The 14924-nt window shown below is 42.7% G+C and overlaps 4 protein-coding genes across 5 annotated transcripts; 3 read left to right on the top strand and 1 right to left on the bottom strand.

Annotated features, from left to right (window-relative positions):
- Nucleotides 1–101: 101 nt before the first annotated feature.
- Nucleotides 102–943, top strand: LOC117140114 (growth arrest and DNA damage-inducible proteins-interacting protein 1). Its single transcript, XM_033302878.1, has one exon. It carries the CDS (start codon nt 164–166, stop codon nt 860–862), a length of 699 nt encoding a protein of 232 aa, XP_033158769.1. The 5' UTR covers nt 102–163; the 3' UTR covers nt 863–943.
- A 337-nt stretch (nt 944–1280) lies between these two features.
- On the bottom strand, nt 1281–3647 carry LOC117140111. Its single transcript, XM_033302873.1, has 9 exons — nt 3283–3647; nt 3061–3224; nt 2824–3003; nt 2650–2765; nt 2498–2591; nt 2259–2435; nt 1905–2194; nt 1704–1849; nt 1281–1643 (listed from the first exon to the last, which is right to left on the bottom strand). Exons 1-9 carry the CDS (start codon nt 3569–3571, stop codon nt 1360–1362), a joined length of 1740 nt encoding a protein of 579 aa, XP_033158764.1. The 5' UTR covers nt 3572–3647; the 3' UTR covers nt 1281–1359.
- A 3373-nt stretch (nt 3648–7020) lies between these two features.
- On the top strand, nt 7021–10029 carry LOC117140112 (neuropeptides capa receptor). 2 transcript variants are annotated; one of them, XM_033302874.1, is made up of 10 exons: nt 7021–7295; nt 7580–7730; nt 7794–7884; nt 7944–8143; nt 8393–8566; nt 8623–8697; nt 8761–8905; nt 8960–9119; nt 9194–9295; nt 9779–10029. In XM_033302874.1, exons 1-10 carry the CDS (start codon nt 7083–7085, stop codon nt 9902–9904), a joined length of 1437 nt encoding a protein of 478 aa, XP_033158765.1. In that variant the 5' UTR covers nt 7021–7082; the 3' UTR covers nt 9905–10029. The 2 variants fall into 2 exon arrangements, with proteins under 2 accessions (XP_033158765.1, XP_033158767.1); XM_033302876.1 differs by lacking the exons at nt 8960–9119; nt 9194–9295; nt 9779–10029 and having other exon boundaries at nt 8756–8837.
- Nucleotides 10030–11281: 1252 nt separating this feature from the next.
- Nucleotides 11282–13655, top strand: LOC117140113 (putative uncharacterized protein DDB_G0268364). The gene is made up of 3 exons (XM_033302877.1): nt 11282–12820; nt 13140–13329; nt 13387–13655. The coding sequence occupies exons 1-3, from the start codon at nt 11312–11314 to the stop codon at nt 13419–13421; spliced, it is 1734 nt and encodes a 577-aa protein (XP_033158768.1). The 5' UTR covers nt 11282–11311; the 3' UTR covers nt 13422–13655.
- The last annotated feature ends 1269 nt before the right edge of the window (nt 13656–14924 follow it).

Genomic DNA, 14924 nt, shown 5'->3' with positions numbered 1-14924 from the left:
CACCACAATTAATATATGTAAATTACTTACCTCTCGGACGGGGCCTAGAAAATAGCTGAATTTAGCTCCAAAAGACTTTAGTTGCCAGTACTGGTGTCATCGCTATCGATTTTCTCTCATCTCTATTGGAAATTAATAAACTATTTTGCTTAGACAATTCAAAATGAATGTAGGCAAGATAAGCGTTGTGACCAGACTTCCTGCCCTCCGCTCGTGCGCCCAGTACTCGAGCGCTGCGAAAGCAGAACTGCCGGCGTCCTTGGTCGGCGACGAGGATGTGGAACCAACATATCCCCAGACGGTGGACAAATCCGGCCTGCAACCACAACACAAAAATGTGCTCCTGAACAAATTGCCATACCAGGAGCCTCACTCCTGGATTCATTTGACCGAGAAGTACCAGAGACAGGCATTCGGGCGGTATGGCGCCCAGAGCAATGTGAATCCCAAGATTTGCTTCGATTCCCACGGAGAGAAAGACAGCAGGCAGGTTATGCAACTAGAAACACTCATAAAAATGCTGGAGAAGAACAGCTCGCAGAAGGCGGAGGAGCTGGCAAGGATCAATGCCCGGGAAGGGGACATTGCCAAGAAGATGGAGAAGTTGACACAGTGGAAGGCGGACCTGCACGCGAAGATCGCTAAGCGGGAGGCGGATGCAGCGGCAGCCATACAACGCAAGGAACGCCTGGTGGAGGAGGTACGCCGACACTTCGGGTTCAAGGTAGATACACGCGACGACCGCTTTAAGGAAATGCTGGAGCAAAAAGAGAAGGAGGACAAGCGGAAGCAGAAGGAGGCCAAGCGAAAGGCCAAGGAGGAGAAGATGATGGCCAAGCTGGTAGAGAAAGCATCAGCGTAATTTTTGTAGTATCAAAACCATCGATTTAAGCGAAGAACTGTTGTTTGATGCACTCTAAAATAAAAACACATCAAAAAAGAAGTGCACTTATTATCTGTACTCCGTTAAAATATTTTAAAGTGTTGCAAATGCCATGATTTTATCATATTTTTCATAAATTCAGAAAAAAAGTTGCTTAAACTAGTGAAAAGTAAGCCCGATGCATGTGTAAAAGGGTAGATATATACATTTTTTTTGAACAGGATCACAAGCCGAGTCTATCTAGCCATGTCTATTCGTTCATATGATGATCGAGATCTCGGGAACTAAAGGAGCTTGCAAGTTGATATTAAGAATGCAAATTCCAAATACGCAGGGGTATATTCATGTACTTGTGTATAGGTATCTAATAGACGAAAGGGTCGACTACATACATTCAACTTGTTTTTACAGCAGACTATTATAAATGCACTGAGAATTTATTAATCAATATTTTTGGCTATAAAAAATATAAAGCTCTAATCGCTATGGCGCACGGACAGGGAACTATACACGGATTTTTCGCTTTCGCGCCGGCTATTCGCAAAAATACTCTGCTTCTTCACGATGAATTCCTCCTCATTGCAGTGTATACAAGCAGTCAAGAAGTTATGGATATGCTTTTCTTTCAATTCCTTGGCAATTTTCAGTGCCATATCTAGAGCCTCACTGGTTCGCTCGACTTTGTGGAGTGCAGCATTCGCTTTTATTATCAGTAGGTAGCAGAGAAACTGCCAAATGTAGCTATTGCATTTTTTTGCCTCTAAAAAGATAGATAGATATTTCCATGAACGTTCAATAGTATATGACTTATGGACGAAACCTTCAATAGACTTGCGGGCACTAAAGCAGCATTCGTCAAACCTGTGTGATTTAAGATGAATCTCTGCCATTTGGTGAAGTAGGTAGGACTTCTCTATAGGGTACTGTGCGAAATTCATCCGGTTCTCGAATCGGTTTCCCATTAGACTGAAAACAAAACAAAAAAGATTAAAATATCATTTTCATTCCGAGTGCGAGTTACCGTGATTTTGTCAAGGCAGGATCTACTGTTTCCGAGCCTTGGTGCGTAGTGCGATCCCCAAATACGAAGTGTTTCACCTCCTTTGACTTGTCCATTGGAAAGCGGAGCAATCGAAGCAGTGCGTTCTTCTCCGCATAGCGAAAGTTCTTCGGAAGCGTGTACTGATCTACGTAGGCTAGCGCCAAAATATTGTACACCTCGTTGATGAATTCGAATTTCCAGGGCATAATCCTGTTGGTTTTTTTCACCACGTAATCTCCCATAACTTCCTCCACGTAACTGGTCAGTTTCTGAAAGCATTAACCATTTAACCAATATCATTTTACTCTGTTCGAATGCATTCAAAATTCTTACTGTTAGACTCTTGGTTTTTCGAAGGTACCGAATACTACGCAGTGCAGAAATCATGTTTCGTCTTGTTTGGTACTGAACTCGAAAAAGATATTCCTGGCGAAATTTATCCATCAACTTCTTGTTCGTGAACTTTTGGTATCGGATATTGTACATGGGGCTACGGGCTTCCAGAATTTTCTGAAATTAACAATTAGGGACAATTTTGGTACTCATAATTCGGGTTCACCACTCAAACCCACCAGAAAGGTTTTGATCTCCTCATATTTCTTCATAGAAAGCGTTTGTAAGTACTCAGTGGAGTTTTTACACTGATTCAAGAGAAGGTTTGGATTTCTAAGACAAATGTAGGTATGGTATAAACAAAGTTTTACAGTTTCACAAATGGGATTACTTTCGGACGTGCTTGAGAAATATGACATCATGCCAAGACCTGTCTATGAACATCTGGTTAAACACGTCGAAAGCACGACTTCGCCTCGCAATTTCCAAGGGGGAAAGCATTTCTTCCTAGTAAGACAGCCTTTAAAAGTAATGGTAATTTTGCAAATTGGCCAATAATACCCACTTCGATTTCGGGAATGCTCAGAACATCGCATTTCTCCTGTTCCTTCAGAATTTTCCAAAGCGGCCTGGTATCGGGCTTGTACTTGTTCTGTACCTCCTTCAAGTGCACTATGAGTTTCTCTTTGTCCGATATGTACTGAGTCATCGAAGGGCCACAGGCATCTTCAATGTTCTCGTCCACCTGGAAGCAGCCCAGAAATCAGGAGGAACCCCAACACAACCCCAAACACCATCGTACCACCACCAGGCGCTGCTCGAACATTTTGGTTTTGTTTCCAGTAAAGAGGCGGGTATTGTCGTGGAGCTCGGCCTTGGCGTTCTCAAGCCGATTTAGTTCGTACAGTGCATCGCAGACCTCCAGATTAATAGGCGCATCAGAGCGTTGCAAGTTTTTCAATAGTCCTGTGGCCGAAATCGATCTACTTAATGCAGGCTTTCAAGAGGACCGAACTAAGCTTACGTTTTGCCTCCAAACTGTCCTTAAGTGCTCCATCTGCCTGGGCGTTCTTCCTTTTGCTCTGGCTTCGCCGATACAGAGTCGTGAAATCTGCAGGTCCGAGCTTAAGGGCTTTGTCGAAGTAGTACATGCCCAGGTTCTCCCTGCGCCGGCGACTGTAATAGGTTCCCCAGTCCTTGTAGATGCCCTGCTCTATCTCCGGGCTCCAGTCCATCTTGAGCCATATGGGTACGGCTGCTTCTACGCCCTGCGCCTGCGGAACTAACGAGCCCGGCGGTATAATAGAAGTCATTTTAATATTTTTTTATTATTTTGTTGTTTTTTCAACGAACAATTGAAGCAAACTGAATCTTTTTTCAGCTCATGTTCAAAGACTTTTACTGAAATGGGGCTTTGATTTCGAGACCAATCTATTATAAAGCCAATGAAATTGAATGGGACTTCATAATTAATGGATTGGGCAAACAATCTTTAAACCTTTGGTATCTAGACAACAGGCACATGGCCGAAACGCGAGTGCCTCGCATGTAGCTAAGAGGGGAAAGCTGCATCCTTATTAGATTCACATGATTCCCAAGCACTTCGGTTTGCCCCAAAGCCACAATTACAGCCGAAATTAGTACCCACATGCAGTTACGCTGGCGAGCCCGGAATATCGAGATGTTCGGCTTCAACGCCTGCGCACTCACCTGCCGAGACTCCCTACTCCCGAAAGTGGGCAGGACATCTGGACATGCAGCCAGTTGCTTTCCACCTGTCATCGCCCAAGCATCCAGCGCGACAATGTCGGTAGTTCGTTGCTAACTGAGATATGTGCGCTAATTACGAAAATGCGAGTTGAGACTCGAAATCAATTAACGTGTTGGATCGAAGGGATTTGGAAGCTCTACAGGTGCAAGTGGAAAATAGTTGTTACGATTTCACTCAGTTTTCGATTTTAGAAAAGAGCGTTTTCTTGGCACATTTACGCGGAATAATATTTGAGAAAAGTTGAGAAAATATTAATGACACTAATTAGTGATAAGATAAAAGACCATTGTTGTCATGATAAGGAAATCACTGAAGGGAGTAAACTAATGATACCCATTAGAATGGTTAACGAGGAGAGATGAATCCTAATTGGACAACGGCAAATCTCATAAAAAGGTAATTCTAAATATTTTTACAAAACAATACACTATACTTTTTACTTAACCATCATGTGTTACTTAAGTAACTCCCAAGTGTATTTTAATTAAGTGTATTTTTTAATTAATATTAATATTTCTCGGATTTATTGGTTAGTTTTAAAAACATGCTCTCATTTATTAATTTTTTAGAATTGTTTTATTCTACGAAAATAGAAATACAAATTGTCCATTTCTATAATATCCACTGGGAAAATATATATTTATACATGTAAATATTTGTGTATGCAGCGATAAAAGCTTTCGTAATCGAGAACTACATACTTGTGTGTATAATTTCCCATAGTTTGCCGAACTTTGGCATGCGGTTCTTAATGTCGAGCACTTCTTTTAGTTAATTAAGATGGGAAATCTGCGATGGGCTTGGTTTCAAGAGTTACGTAGCCCCTCCCACAAAGCCTTGAATAATAGAACACTTCTTCACTTATTCAACTCCATCTGCACTCAATAAATCCAATAAAAGCAAGTGGCTCGGGACAAAATACCATGAAAACTCCCAGATGTCCATACATAATTATATTCAACTTGAGGCGACACTTGACTTCTGTTGCACACACATGAATATATGTGCCATCTTGTGGCTTTCGGCACCCAAGTAATTAGCAACACGTGGCCTGGCACTTCGTTCTGGGGTCACCGGAGGGGACTTGGTCACCGCCTAAGTGTCCCTAATGACCAGATGCTGGACTGGATTGGATGGCATGGGGGAGCTCCTGGCTCTCCTGGGTCCGAGTAGGCAGATAACTGATTTAGTGGTTTTCTGGTTACCGAACTGCTCGCAAGCTGGGAGGCTGCTCCAAATGATGATTATGATGATTATTACTATCTTTAGACAGTCGCTCCTCAAGTTGGCCTCCTAATTACACGTGTGCCTTCCTGTTTGCGCATTTCGTCAAATTAAATTCACGACTGAGCACACTTAGTTGAAAGTTTGCAAGTGCGTAAAATTCTATAGTTCGCTTCGCTAGGCCAAAATGTCTCGATGTGCCGAGTCGAGTTTGGCTCGGCGACATGTTCGTAATAATGATGAATCTGTGGCCAACAGCCATGCAAACTTTTCTGGTTGCGAGTATTCGCATTTGTGAGTAATCCATTGTTAGCCCCATTCAAACTGGCTTAATAAATCCGGCCAAGATGCTGCTGCCGACACCGGCAACCACAATATAACTAAATACCTGTGGGCATGCCACTTCAAATTTAATTCTGCCTAAGTTCTAATACTTAAGGCTTTAAGGTTGTGGGTGGCTTCTAAAGATTAGTTATTAATAGAGCATTGCACATGAATTTCCAGATGCTCAGCTAATTGCTTGACTAATCAGCGCACACAATGAACTGATAGCAATTAAGTAGTACATCGCTCGAAGTACACAAGAATGAATTAAATGGGGTGTGTGCCAGGTGATAAGAAGGCATCTGTCCATTCAAACAATGACCCATGTTTAATTCAGGCTTCTTAAATTATTTTAAAGTGCCTGCCTATGCGAGGTAATGAAACCTTTGGGAGGAGTCCTTCACCTTCTCCCCGAGTTGATAATTTATGCTTGTTGACATTTCAATTTAAGTTAAGAAGATTTTCGGGCGCCGTGGACATAATTATTTAAATTTCCCACACAGGCCTTGAAAAGAGAAAGCGCTTATTGTTTCTCCAACAAGAACAAAACGAACTTTAATGTTACAACATATAAATTACCACAATTAGTGCACTATTTCTATTTCATATAGTAAAGGTTAACTGAGGAAATCTTTAACTTGAACTTCGAAAAGTTTCGAATTTCGTAGTGTTTGTTTCGTTTGTTTAACATCTGATCTACTTATCTACTACTAATTAAAGATTAAATTTTTTTGTTTCTGACGTAAACAAAAAAACCAAGAGAACGCCGTAGTCGAGTTCCACGACTATCAGATACCTCATTCTCAGGCGCAGGGATTGCGAAGTATAAATTTAAAAATTGACAATTCAAATTGTAAAATCAAAAGCAATCAAAACCATTGTTAAAATTGTGTTTGGGACAGCATTTAGAGACGTCTTTAATACGTTCTAAAATAAATTGTCACAGAGAGGGAGCCACTTCAACTTGCATTGTTAATCACAACTTCCTAGCTTTCATATGGACAGACATACGGACATTCCAGACCGATGCGGCTGGTGATCCTGATCAACTCTAAGAATACTTTATGATAAACTCTTCCTTCTAACTGTTACATGCTGTTTAACGAATCTAGCATACCCTTCTGCCCTACGAGTTTCGGGTCTAATTACTCATTCTGCGGCATGAACATGCCATATCTATATACATATTTAACTTGGCCACATATATATTATAAGTGTACATGGTGTTTATACATACATATATATATATATGCCCGTGTGTATGTGTCTATTTACAATTTAGCCTAAACCATGCCTTCTTATCTTTTTAGCGGTAGACTGCGGACAGTAATCTGTGGCCATCTAAAAGATACAGTGGCTGTATTATACGATAGCGCATCGCGGATTTTTCGCTATCCATAAAAATTCAAACGGCAATTGTCGTGTGCCATGTGCTATTCCAAGTTCAGCGGCGGCCGTTAAGAATTTTACACGAAATAAACAAAAACATTTAGTTGTGGGCTAAAATGAATTCATCGACCGATCCGACATTTTCGGAATTGAACACAAGTTTCACAAATACCACCGATCTATTCGCCACTAGTGTTAGTTTGGATACAACATCCCATGGATTTGAGGAGGAGGACCACTATGCCTGCGGCACCTTTAATTGCTCTCCAAAAGAGTTTGTGGCCTTTGTGCTCGGTCCACAGACCTTACCACTTTACAAGGCAATTTTGGTAAGTCTACTGGAAGTGGTTTGATTTTTACCATTTTTACTCGTAGTCAAAGCTTAAAAATAAATAACTTGTAATACATACTGAATAGTCAACAAATATCATTCTTCGTCGAAGATATTATATTACAACTTTTATACAGCTTTTTATACTCGTGCATAACTAAGCTAAATACGCATGGATATTTGTGAATCGTTCTGCAATTTGCTTGCTTAAATCTAAGATTTTAAATTGCAAAATGCTTGGTCTTGAGAAGCGATCATTCTGTTTGTTTAAACCTTTTCCAGATAACAATTATATTTGGAGGCATATTTATAACCGGGGTCGTTGGTAATCTCTTAGTGTGCATTGTGATTATTCGCCACTCGGCAATGCACACGGCGACCAATTACTATCTCTTCAGCCTAGCTGTTTCAGATCTGCTGTACCTACTATTTGGTAGGTTAACTAATTAAATAAAAAAATATAGTTGACTGAATATGCTGTTTTAAACGAAACTAGGATTACCAACGGAAGTGTTTCTGTACTGGCATCAGTATCCGGATCTCTTCGGCATGCCATTCTGCAAAATACGCGCATTTATCTCAGAGGCGTTAGTATAACTACTTTTGACTGGATTTTTAGCCACTTATAATACCAGCTGTATTTCAGATGCACCTATGTGTCCGTCTTTACCATCGTCGCATTCTCCATGGAGAGATTCCTGGCCATTTGCCATCCATTGCACCTGTATGCTATGGTTGGCTTCAAGCGCGCCATTCGGATAATAACAGCTCTGTGGATTGCCAGTTTCATAAGCGCCATTCCATTTGGACTGCTCTCGGATATTCAATACCTCAACTTCCCATTAGGTATGAAACTATTTACATCATAAGTTCCCTCGTGGTGCAAAAAGGGTGCTATGCACTCCAGTCAATTGCTCACATGCAGCAGATTGCTGAAACCTTATAAATCAATTGAAATGGGTGGTTAAGTTTGGACTTTGGTTTTGGAAGCGACCTGAACTACACCCTCAACAGTCATGAATGGCCGAACTATACTCTTTAAATAAAATCTGAATAACATAAACACGTATGAATGACATTCGTTACGCTTTTCAGATGACTCCCGCATTGAGGAGTCAGCATTCTGTTCCATGTCGCCCAAGATTGTTAACGAATATCCCGTGTTCGAAGTATCCTTTTGCATATTCTTTGTCATTCCGATGATACTCATCATTTTGCTCTACGGGCGAATGGGAGCCAAGATTCGATCTCGAACGAACCAAAAATTGGGCAAGTACCTGGCTTCTATTGACTCCAAAAGATCCGACTTCAGGGATGTATTCCAGGTGTTCAACCAGGCACCAACAACAGGGAAACGAGAAACTCCCAAATGAGAAAGAAGACGGTTATTCGCATGTTGGGTGAGCTTTTCCCGATCAATCCCAATCGAATCCATCAATAACGTCCCCATTTAATCAGTATAGCCGCTGTGGTGATCACGTTTTTTGTGTGCTGGTTCCCGTTCCACCTGCAAAGACTCATATTCCTGTATGCCAAGAACATGGAAAACTATTTGGACATAAACGAGGCACTCTTCTCGATTGCGGGATTTGCATACTACGTTTCATGGTAAGTGCACCCAAATTCTGCTAACTGATGTATCTGATTTAAGTGGTTTGACAGCACTGTAAACCCAATAGTGTACAGTGTGATGTCACGTCGCTACAGGGTTGCGTTCAGGGAACTCCTCTGCGGAAAAGCCGTTGGCGCCTATTACAACAGTGGATTCGCGAGGGATCACTCCAGTTTCCGGGAGAGCTCCGCCTACGACCGCGTTCATTCTGTAAGTTATTAAGTTATTGTGAGCACATTTTAAGCCAACCTAATTTGGTTATTCTAACTCAAATTACCCCGTAGGTTCACGTCAGAGCCAGCCGGCACCCAAATAAGTTCGAAACGGACTCCCCATCTGCGAATAGGGTGCTGATAAAGAAAACCTACAGTCTCCCGCTACCAAAAGTAATTAAACAGACCCATAGCATAATTACTCATTGAAGTATGCATAGTGTGCTAGAGTATGGTATAGTAGTACATTAGCATAAATCTAGTTATTACAGATGCACAGATTCTTTTGAACCGGAAATCCCAGAGTTATTTTCAAACTTTTCCGTGTCGCCGGACTCTCGGAGCGCAAAGATACCTGGGCGAATAAATCAAATTAAAAAGTTATTTCACTCTGCGTCAATTTGTGTATCCTTGTAATTCCCAATGCTGAAGTTGCTTAGTATTCCGGCTCCATCCCCGCTTAGCTTGATTTCGCTTTGTTTACACGAATACCCATGGGAACATAACTTTTCCTTACATTGCATGTCCAACGAATTAAAGTGCTCGTATGTGATTGTTTGGGTTCGAGAAATAGTCAAATACAGGGCGAATAAATACTACATTATTTTCCAACTGCTTGTATTCCATGTATATTAACTTTGAACCTTGCACTTCCAGAATGCGGACTCCACGGTCCTGAGCACCACGGACATTGTCATCGTGCTGGAAAACAGCCACACAGTTTGCGAGGAGCCCAAAGTTGAGAACGATATTTGGATCGAGAACGAGGAGACTTGTATTTAAGCACTAGGCCATTTCAACATTTGTAGTTTAAGCCAAAGACGTTGAGCACAACTTTTGTAGAACTAATTTAGGAGCTAAGAATTGTGTATTGGGGACTTAGTGACATGACTGGGAGTCTGTCTAAATTCAAATGTGTCCGCACAGAGGAGATTTAATTATTTCCACCACATCTCATAATATTACTAAATAAACCAACTGAGTTTTATTGCTATCGAGTAGTTGTATAAATTGTGTTTGGTCCTCATGAATGTGTAATTATATATGAAATGGCAATCAGTGGGGAAAGAAACGTTGCACAAACTTGCTAGCCACAAAAGAATCTGAGATATTTGAAACTTTATGGAATAACAGGGCTTTTATGAATGAATACATTAACTAACGATTACAGTTTCGAGCCATTTGCATAACAATGATCCAAATTATCGTTTTCATGGCTTGTTCTCTCGAAAAAGCAGTGCCAAATTGACGACAAAAGCGAAAGTTGTACCCATTATCCCAGTATCTATAATTAAAAACATTTTCACTTTTACATGAGGTAAATAACCCTGTATTCACAAATCTCAGCCATCCAGCCATCTGGCATTCTGTATAAGCAAATTAATCTCTGAAGTTTGAGGAACTCCGAACCAATTACGCATAGGTCTCCAAAAGATCTTATCTCCGATTTACTTTCACCTGCACTCAAGATAGCCAAATTAAAGAGTATACCTGGCCAATGGTTCTGTCGCATCTGGAGCGATGTCACGGTTCCCCGAGGCTCGAGTGCTCCATCTCCGAGTCGCGACGAGTGCGATATGATCTCTCGGGGATCTCTCGGTGGTCACCACATCCACATCCAAATCCAAATCCACATCGACATCCACATCTCCTCTGTGGCAGCAGAGGCAGCATCTCAAAACTGGTTTAGTGGCCATTCCGACACTCCGAATTCCAGCACAGCTGGTTCAGAAACGTTCCATTTGCCACTCAGTTGCTTTCCAACCGACGACACCGCCGAAATTCGAGAAGAAAGTAATCGGATGGATGTGGATGCTCGAGACCCTCGATTGATTAACGGTGCTGCGGCGTTGGAACAACAGGCTCTAGAAAATGTACCCATCTAAAGCTGATATGGCGAACCAAGTCGGTTTTAAATAGATATACATAGATAGCTGCATCTGGGCCCAGAGACGAGGCCACCACATTGTATTTGGCTGCAGTGCCGCGAGGCGTTCCATTTTTATTTAAACGACTGGCCGGATAACAAAGAAAGTGAGATCAAGTCTGCGCGATCGTGGATCGTCGAATGGAAAAGAAGCTTCGCATGTGTGCGTGGTTAATTCGAAAGAAACTTTTTTGCTTTTGGCCGCGGAACTGACAAATGTCAAATACCAATAGACCGTCGTGGAACGAAGACGAGCTTTAAAAATGACTCAGCGTCCGCTTAAGTTGGCCCCCATTTTGGAGGCCCTAGTTCTGATAGTGGTCCTAATCGACCAAGTGCAGTGCGGTGAGATTGATATGAGACAAGTGCGCATAAGGCAGTTTCTGAGTGAGCCCCAGCCCCTGGCCCAGCACCATTTCAACCACAATCGGCCGCCGGGTCCCGGACTAGTGCCCCGGATTAGATCGCGATCGGATAACCTGGCCATGCTTTCTGGTGGCCCCAACAAGTTCCTGCGATCCCCGCAACCTGCCACCGCGCAGCACATCATGCGTCGCGAGCAGTTCGGGAACTTTCCTCCGAACGACCAGCTCAGGAGGTACCAGTTCGACCAGAATCATGAGGGCAGATTCGCCCACGTGAAGGACGCTCCGGTGCTGGATGTGGGCAAAAACCAGTTCCCGCCCCAGTATGTCTCCGAGCAGTACATCCAGAACTTCAAGTCCTCGCCGCGCTTCAATGGCAATGTGATCATGAAGGACCACAAGCCAGTGTACGCACCCATCCAACAGCACGCGATTCCCGTCCAGGCCTCCCAGTACCTACACTATCCTAAGCTCTTCGGACAGCAGGGATCTCCCAGTTTCAGCGTGGTGCCTTCCCAGCAAACTCTTCTCCAAAACAGCCAGTTCCCCCAGGATCCAAATAGCTATTCCGTCTACGAGGATACCGATATTCCTGCGAAGCAGGATATCAACCAGGCGGTAAACTTTCGCCAGGCTGTGCCCTCAGCAAAGGAGTCCAGGGAGGCGCAGGACTACTTGCAATTCATGAGCACCAACGAGTATTTCCTTCCCAAGAGGGATCCTGACTTCAAGAAACTGGACGCCGAGCGGGACCAGCAGAAGCTGCTCCACCAATATCCACAGCAATACAGTCAGCAGCAGCAACAGCAGCAGCTGTATCAGCAGCAACAGCAGCAGCATCAACAACCGCAGCAACCGCAGCACCAGCAGCCGCAGCAACATCAGCCGCAGCATCATCAAGAGCTGCAGCAACATGTTCCCTATAAAACTGCTGGCCTAGACAACTCAGTCTCCTCCAGTTACAATGAGCCCATACAAGTGTCCGACTTGTTCTACCAACAAGATCCCGCTCCTGCGAATTCCGCAGTTGTTCGCGGCAGTTACCAGGCAGGTCAGGATGTCTTCGTTGTAAAGTCCGACGGCAACAAAGCCGTCAAGCATGTGGTCTCCACTCCCATGGCGGTCCAGACCACCACTCAATCGCCGTCGAAGAGCCAGCACTTCGCCAAGAGCCACAAGAGCTTTACCCCGGAGCCCCTGCGATTCGAGTTCACCGAGCAGGATGCCATCAGGGGGTCCATGAAGTACACCCAAGCCCCGCAAGCCAATCAGTACTACTACGAAACCGTTGCCCAAGCTCCCCGCGAGCCCGCGAAATCTCCTGCCCCGAAGATCGAACTCAGCAAGCCCATCAAGGAATACACTGATGACCCAGAGGATAGTGCTGACACTGAAAGTGGAAAGCAGGTTGGTTTTGTTTCTCAATAAATGTGAAAACCGCAAGTAGCTTATTTAAGCAAGAGATTTGTTGACCAAAAAGTAGCCCCAAAACCAAGCACTTCCAATCTTTTTAAACGATTTAGGGAGTACTTAATTTCCATCAAATCGTTTAATGGTTTAAAAAAGTACTCTTCTTTGAAAAAATAAACTTTAAACAACAGCAGAATTAGGTCCATCTACAAAGATTCTACGACTCATCAAATACCAGTAACAGTATTCCCAATGAGATCAAATAATTTTTTTCTGTGAATTTAGACATTTTTAATTTTAAATTTAAACATTTCAGCAAGAGGTTCCAAAGGTGCCCACTGTGACGAGTTCAGCTAGTCCTGACGATCCAAAGGACACGGAGAGCTACTGCGAGAAGATATGCGCTAATGTGTACGATGAAAACGATGAAATAATCTGTGGATCCGACGGATACATGTACACGGGCGAAACCCAACTGCAGTGCTATTCGTCATGCCTCAATATAAGTAAGAGCTTCATACCCTATATATGTATATATTTTAAACAAACATGTTTTATTCCAGGTGTGACGATTAAGAGTAAAGGATCTTGCTCCTAAATTAAAATAAAATAAAAAACTATTTGTTTTAATTTAATTTATTCTAGCGCTTACAATATATAAAAATTTAGTATAGAACACACATAAATTTATGACACTGGAAATGGTAAAATGTAGGGTTTTGTAAAAAGTGAATTTGATTTGTTGTTCACGTATAAAAATATCGTGCACTTATAGCTTTCCTATTTATTAAAGTGATAACTTATAAACTATTAGTGCATGTATATTTAAGTTCTATATTTGTATGTATCTCAAATATCATTCAGAGAAGTTAGTTATAATAAATAAATTAACGAATTGACAGAAAACCTTATCGATAATCATATTTATATAAATCACTAAAATAAGAGACTATCTGGGCTTTTTGCCTTACGGGCAAAACCGAAGAGGCAGGAGTATCTTCTTGCTGAATAAGGGATACCTATATAAGGGTTTGAAATTTATTAAGACTTTGTTAGGTGTTATTTTTACTGCTCCTATTGGTAATCTGTCTAAAAAGCGTTGACTATATTTTAAGCGGCGCTTATATGGCAGGAGAAGTAAATTTAAAACAGTGGCTTAATGCTTAAAGGTTATATAGTATTCTTAACAATGTTATAACTCATTTGAAAAGTAACGGTCTACTGTCCAAGTTAACAGAGGCCAGGTAACATTTCTGCAAGTGCTTAACATATATATTAGGCATACTGGCAGCTTGGGTGGCATCACCGCCGATAACACTTGTGTAACAATATGCGCTATCGATAGATCACGAACACAAGTAAACCCAGTTGCTTTGTAAAATTTTTTGTGAAAGTAAAGGGAACTTCTGGCGAAATAACTTTAATTTTCCGCTGACTCTCGCACGCGTTCAATCCAATTGACCCCCCTTGTGGCGGCGACAGTATCTCCCGAAAGACTTACCCATCCCCCGTGCCGTAATATGGAAGCCTGCTAGCTCGATTTACCTTTGAACATCACAATCACAAACTGAAATCCTCGATGCGAACGGTCCGACAGTCGCAGTGCGAGCCCTAGACCCCGTCCCGGTCCTGAATCCCCAACCCGAGCACGATCCCGTCGAGCGAAGGACTTCCGGAAGGAGCGGCGTGGAACCATGACATCATAGCCGCTGCATATGCTTCCTGTCCCGAATCAAATGTACATAAATATGTATGTATAGCCAGCGTACCGCACATACGCACATATCCCTCGCGACAGAACAGAACAGAATAGAGTGGAACGGCAGAGCCAGTGACGAACGTAGTGCAATCGAAACTAGTGATTCATGGAAAGCGCAAACCTTGGCCTCCTGGAGACGGTGCCACTACCTCCTCCACCCAGCTGTAAGCGATATTTTAGACGTCGGCACCCAGCAACGAACATAAGTGGGTGGAATGGTCACCTTTCCCTGCTCCTGCCCCTGCCCATGCCTCTGCCCCAGTCCAAACCAGCCCCTCCTGTCAATAGTGCCGGAATTTAACCTTTGCTCCATCCCTTTCATGCCTCCCTGTACTCATTCAC

This window comes from Drosophila mauritiana, chromosome 3L, assembly GCF_004382145.1.
Source record: "Drosophila mauritiana strain mau12 chromosome 3L, ASM438214v1, whole genome shotgun sequence".
In the NCBI taxonomy this organism is placed as follows: domain Eukaryota; kingdom Metazoa; phylum Arthropoda; class Insecta; order Diptera; family Drosophilidae; genus Drosophila; species Drosophila mauritiana.
This window is presented reverse-complemented; position numbering and strand designations above follow the sequence as displayed.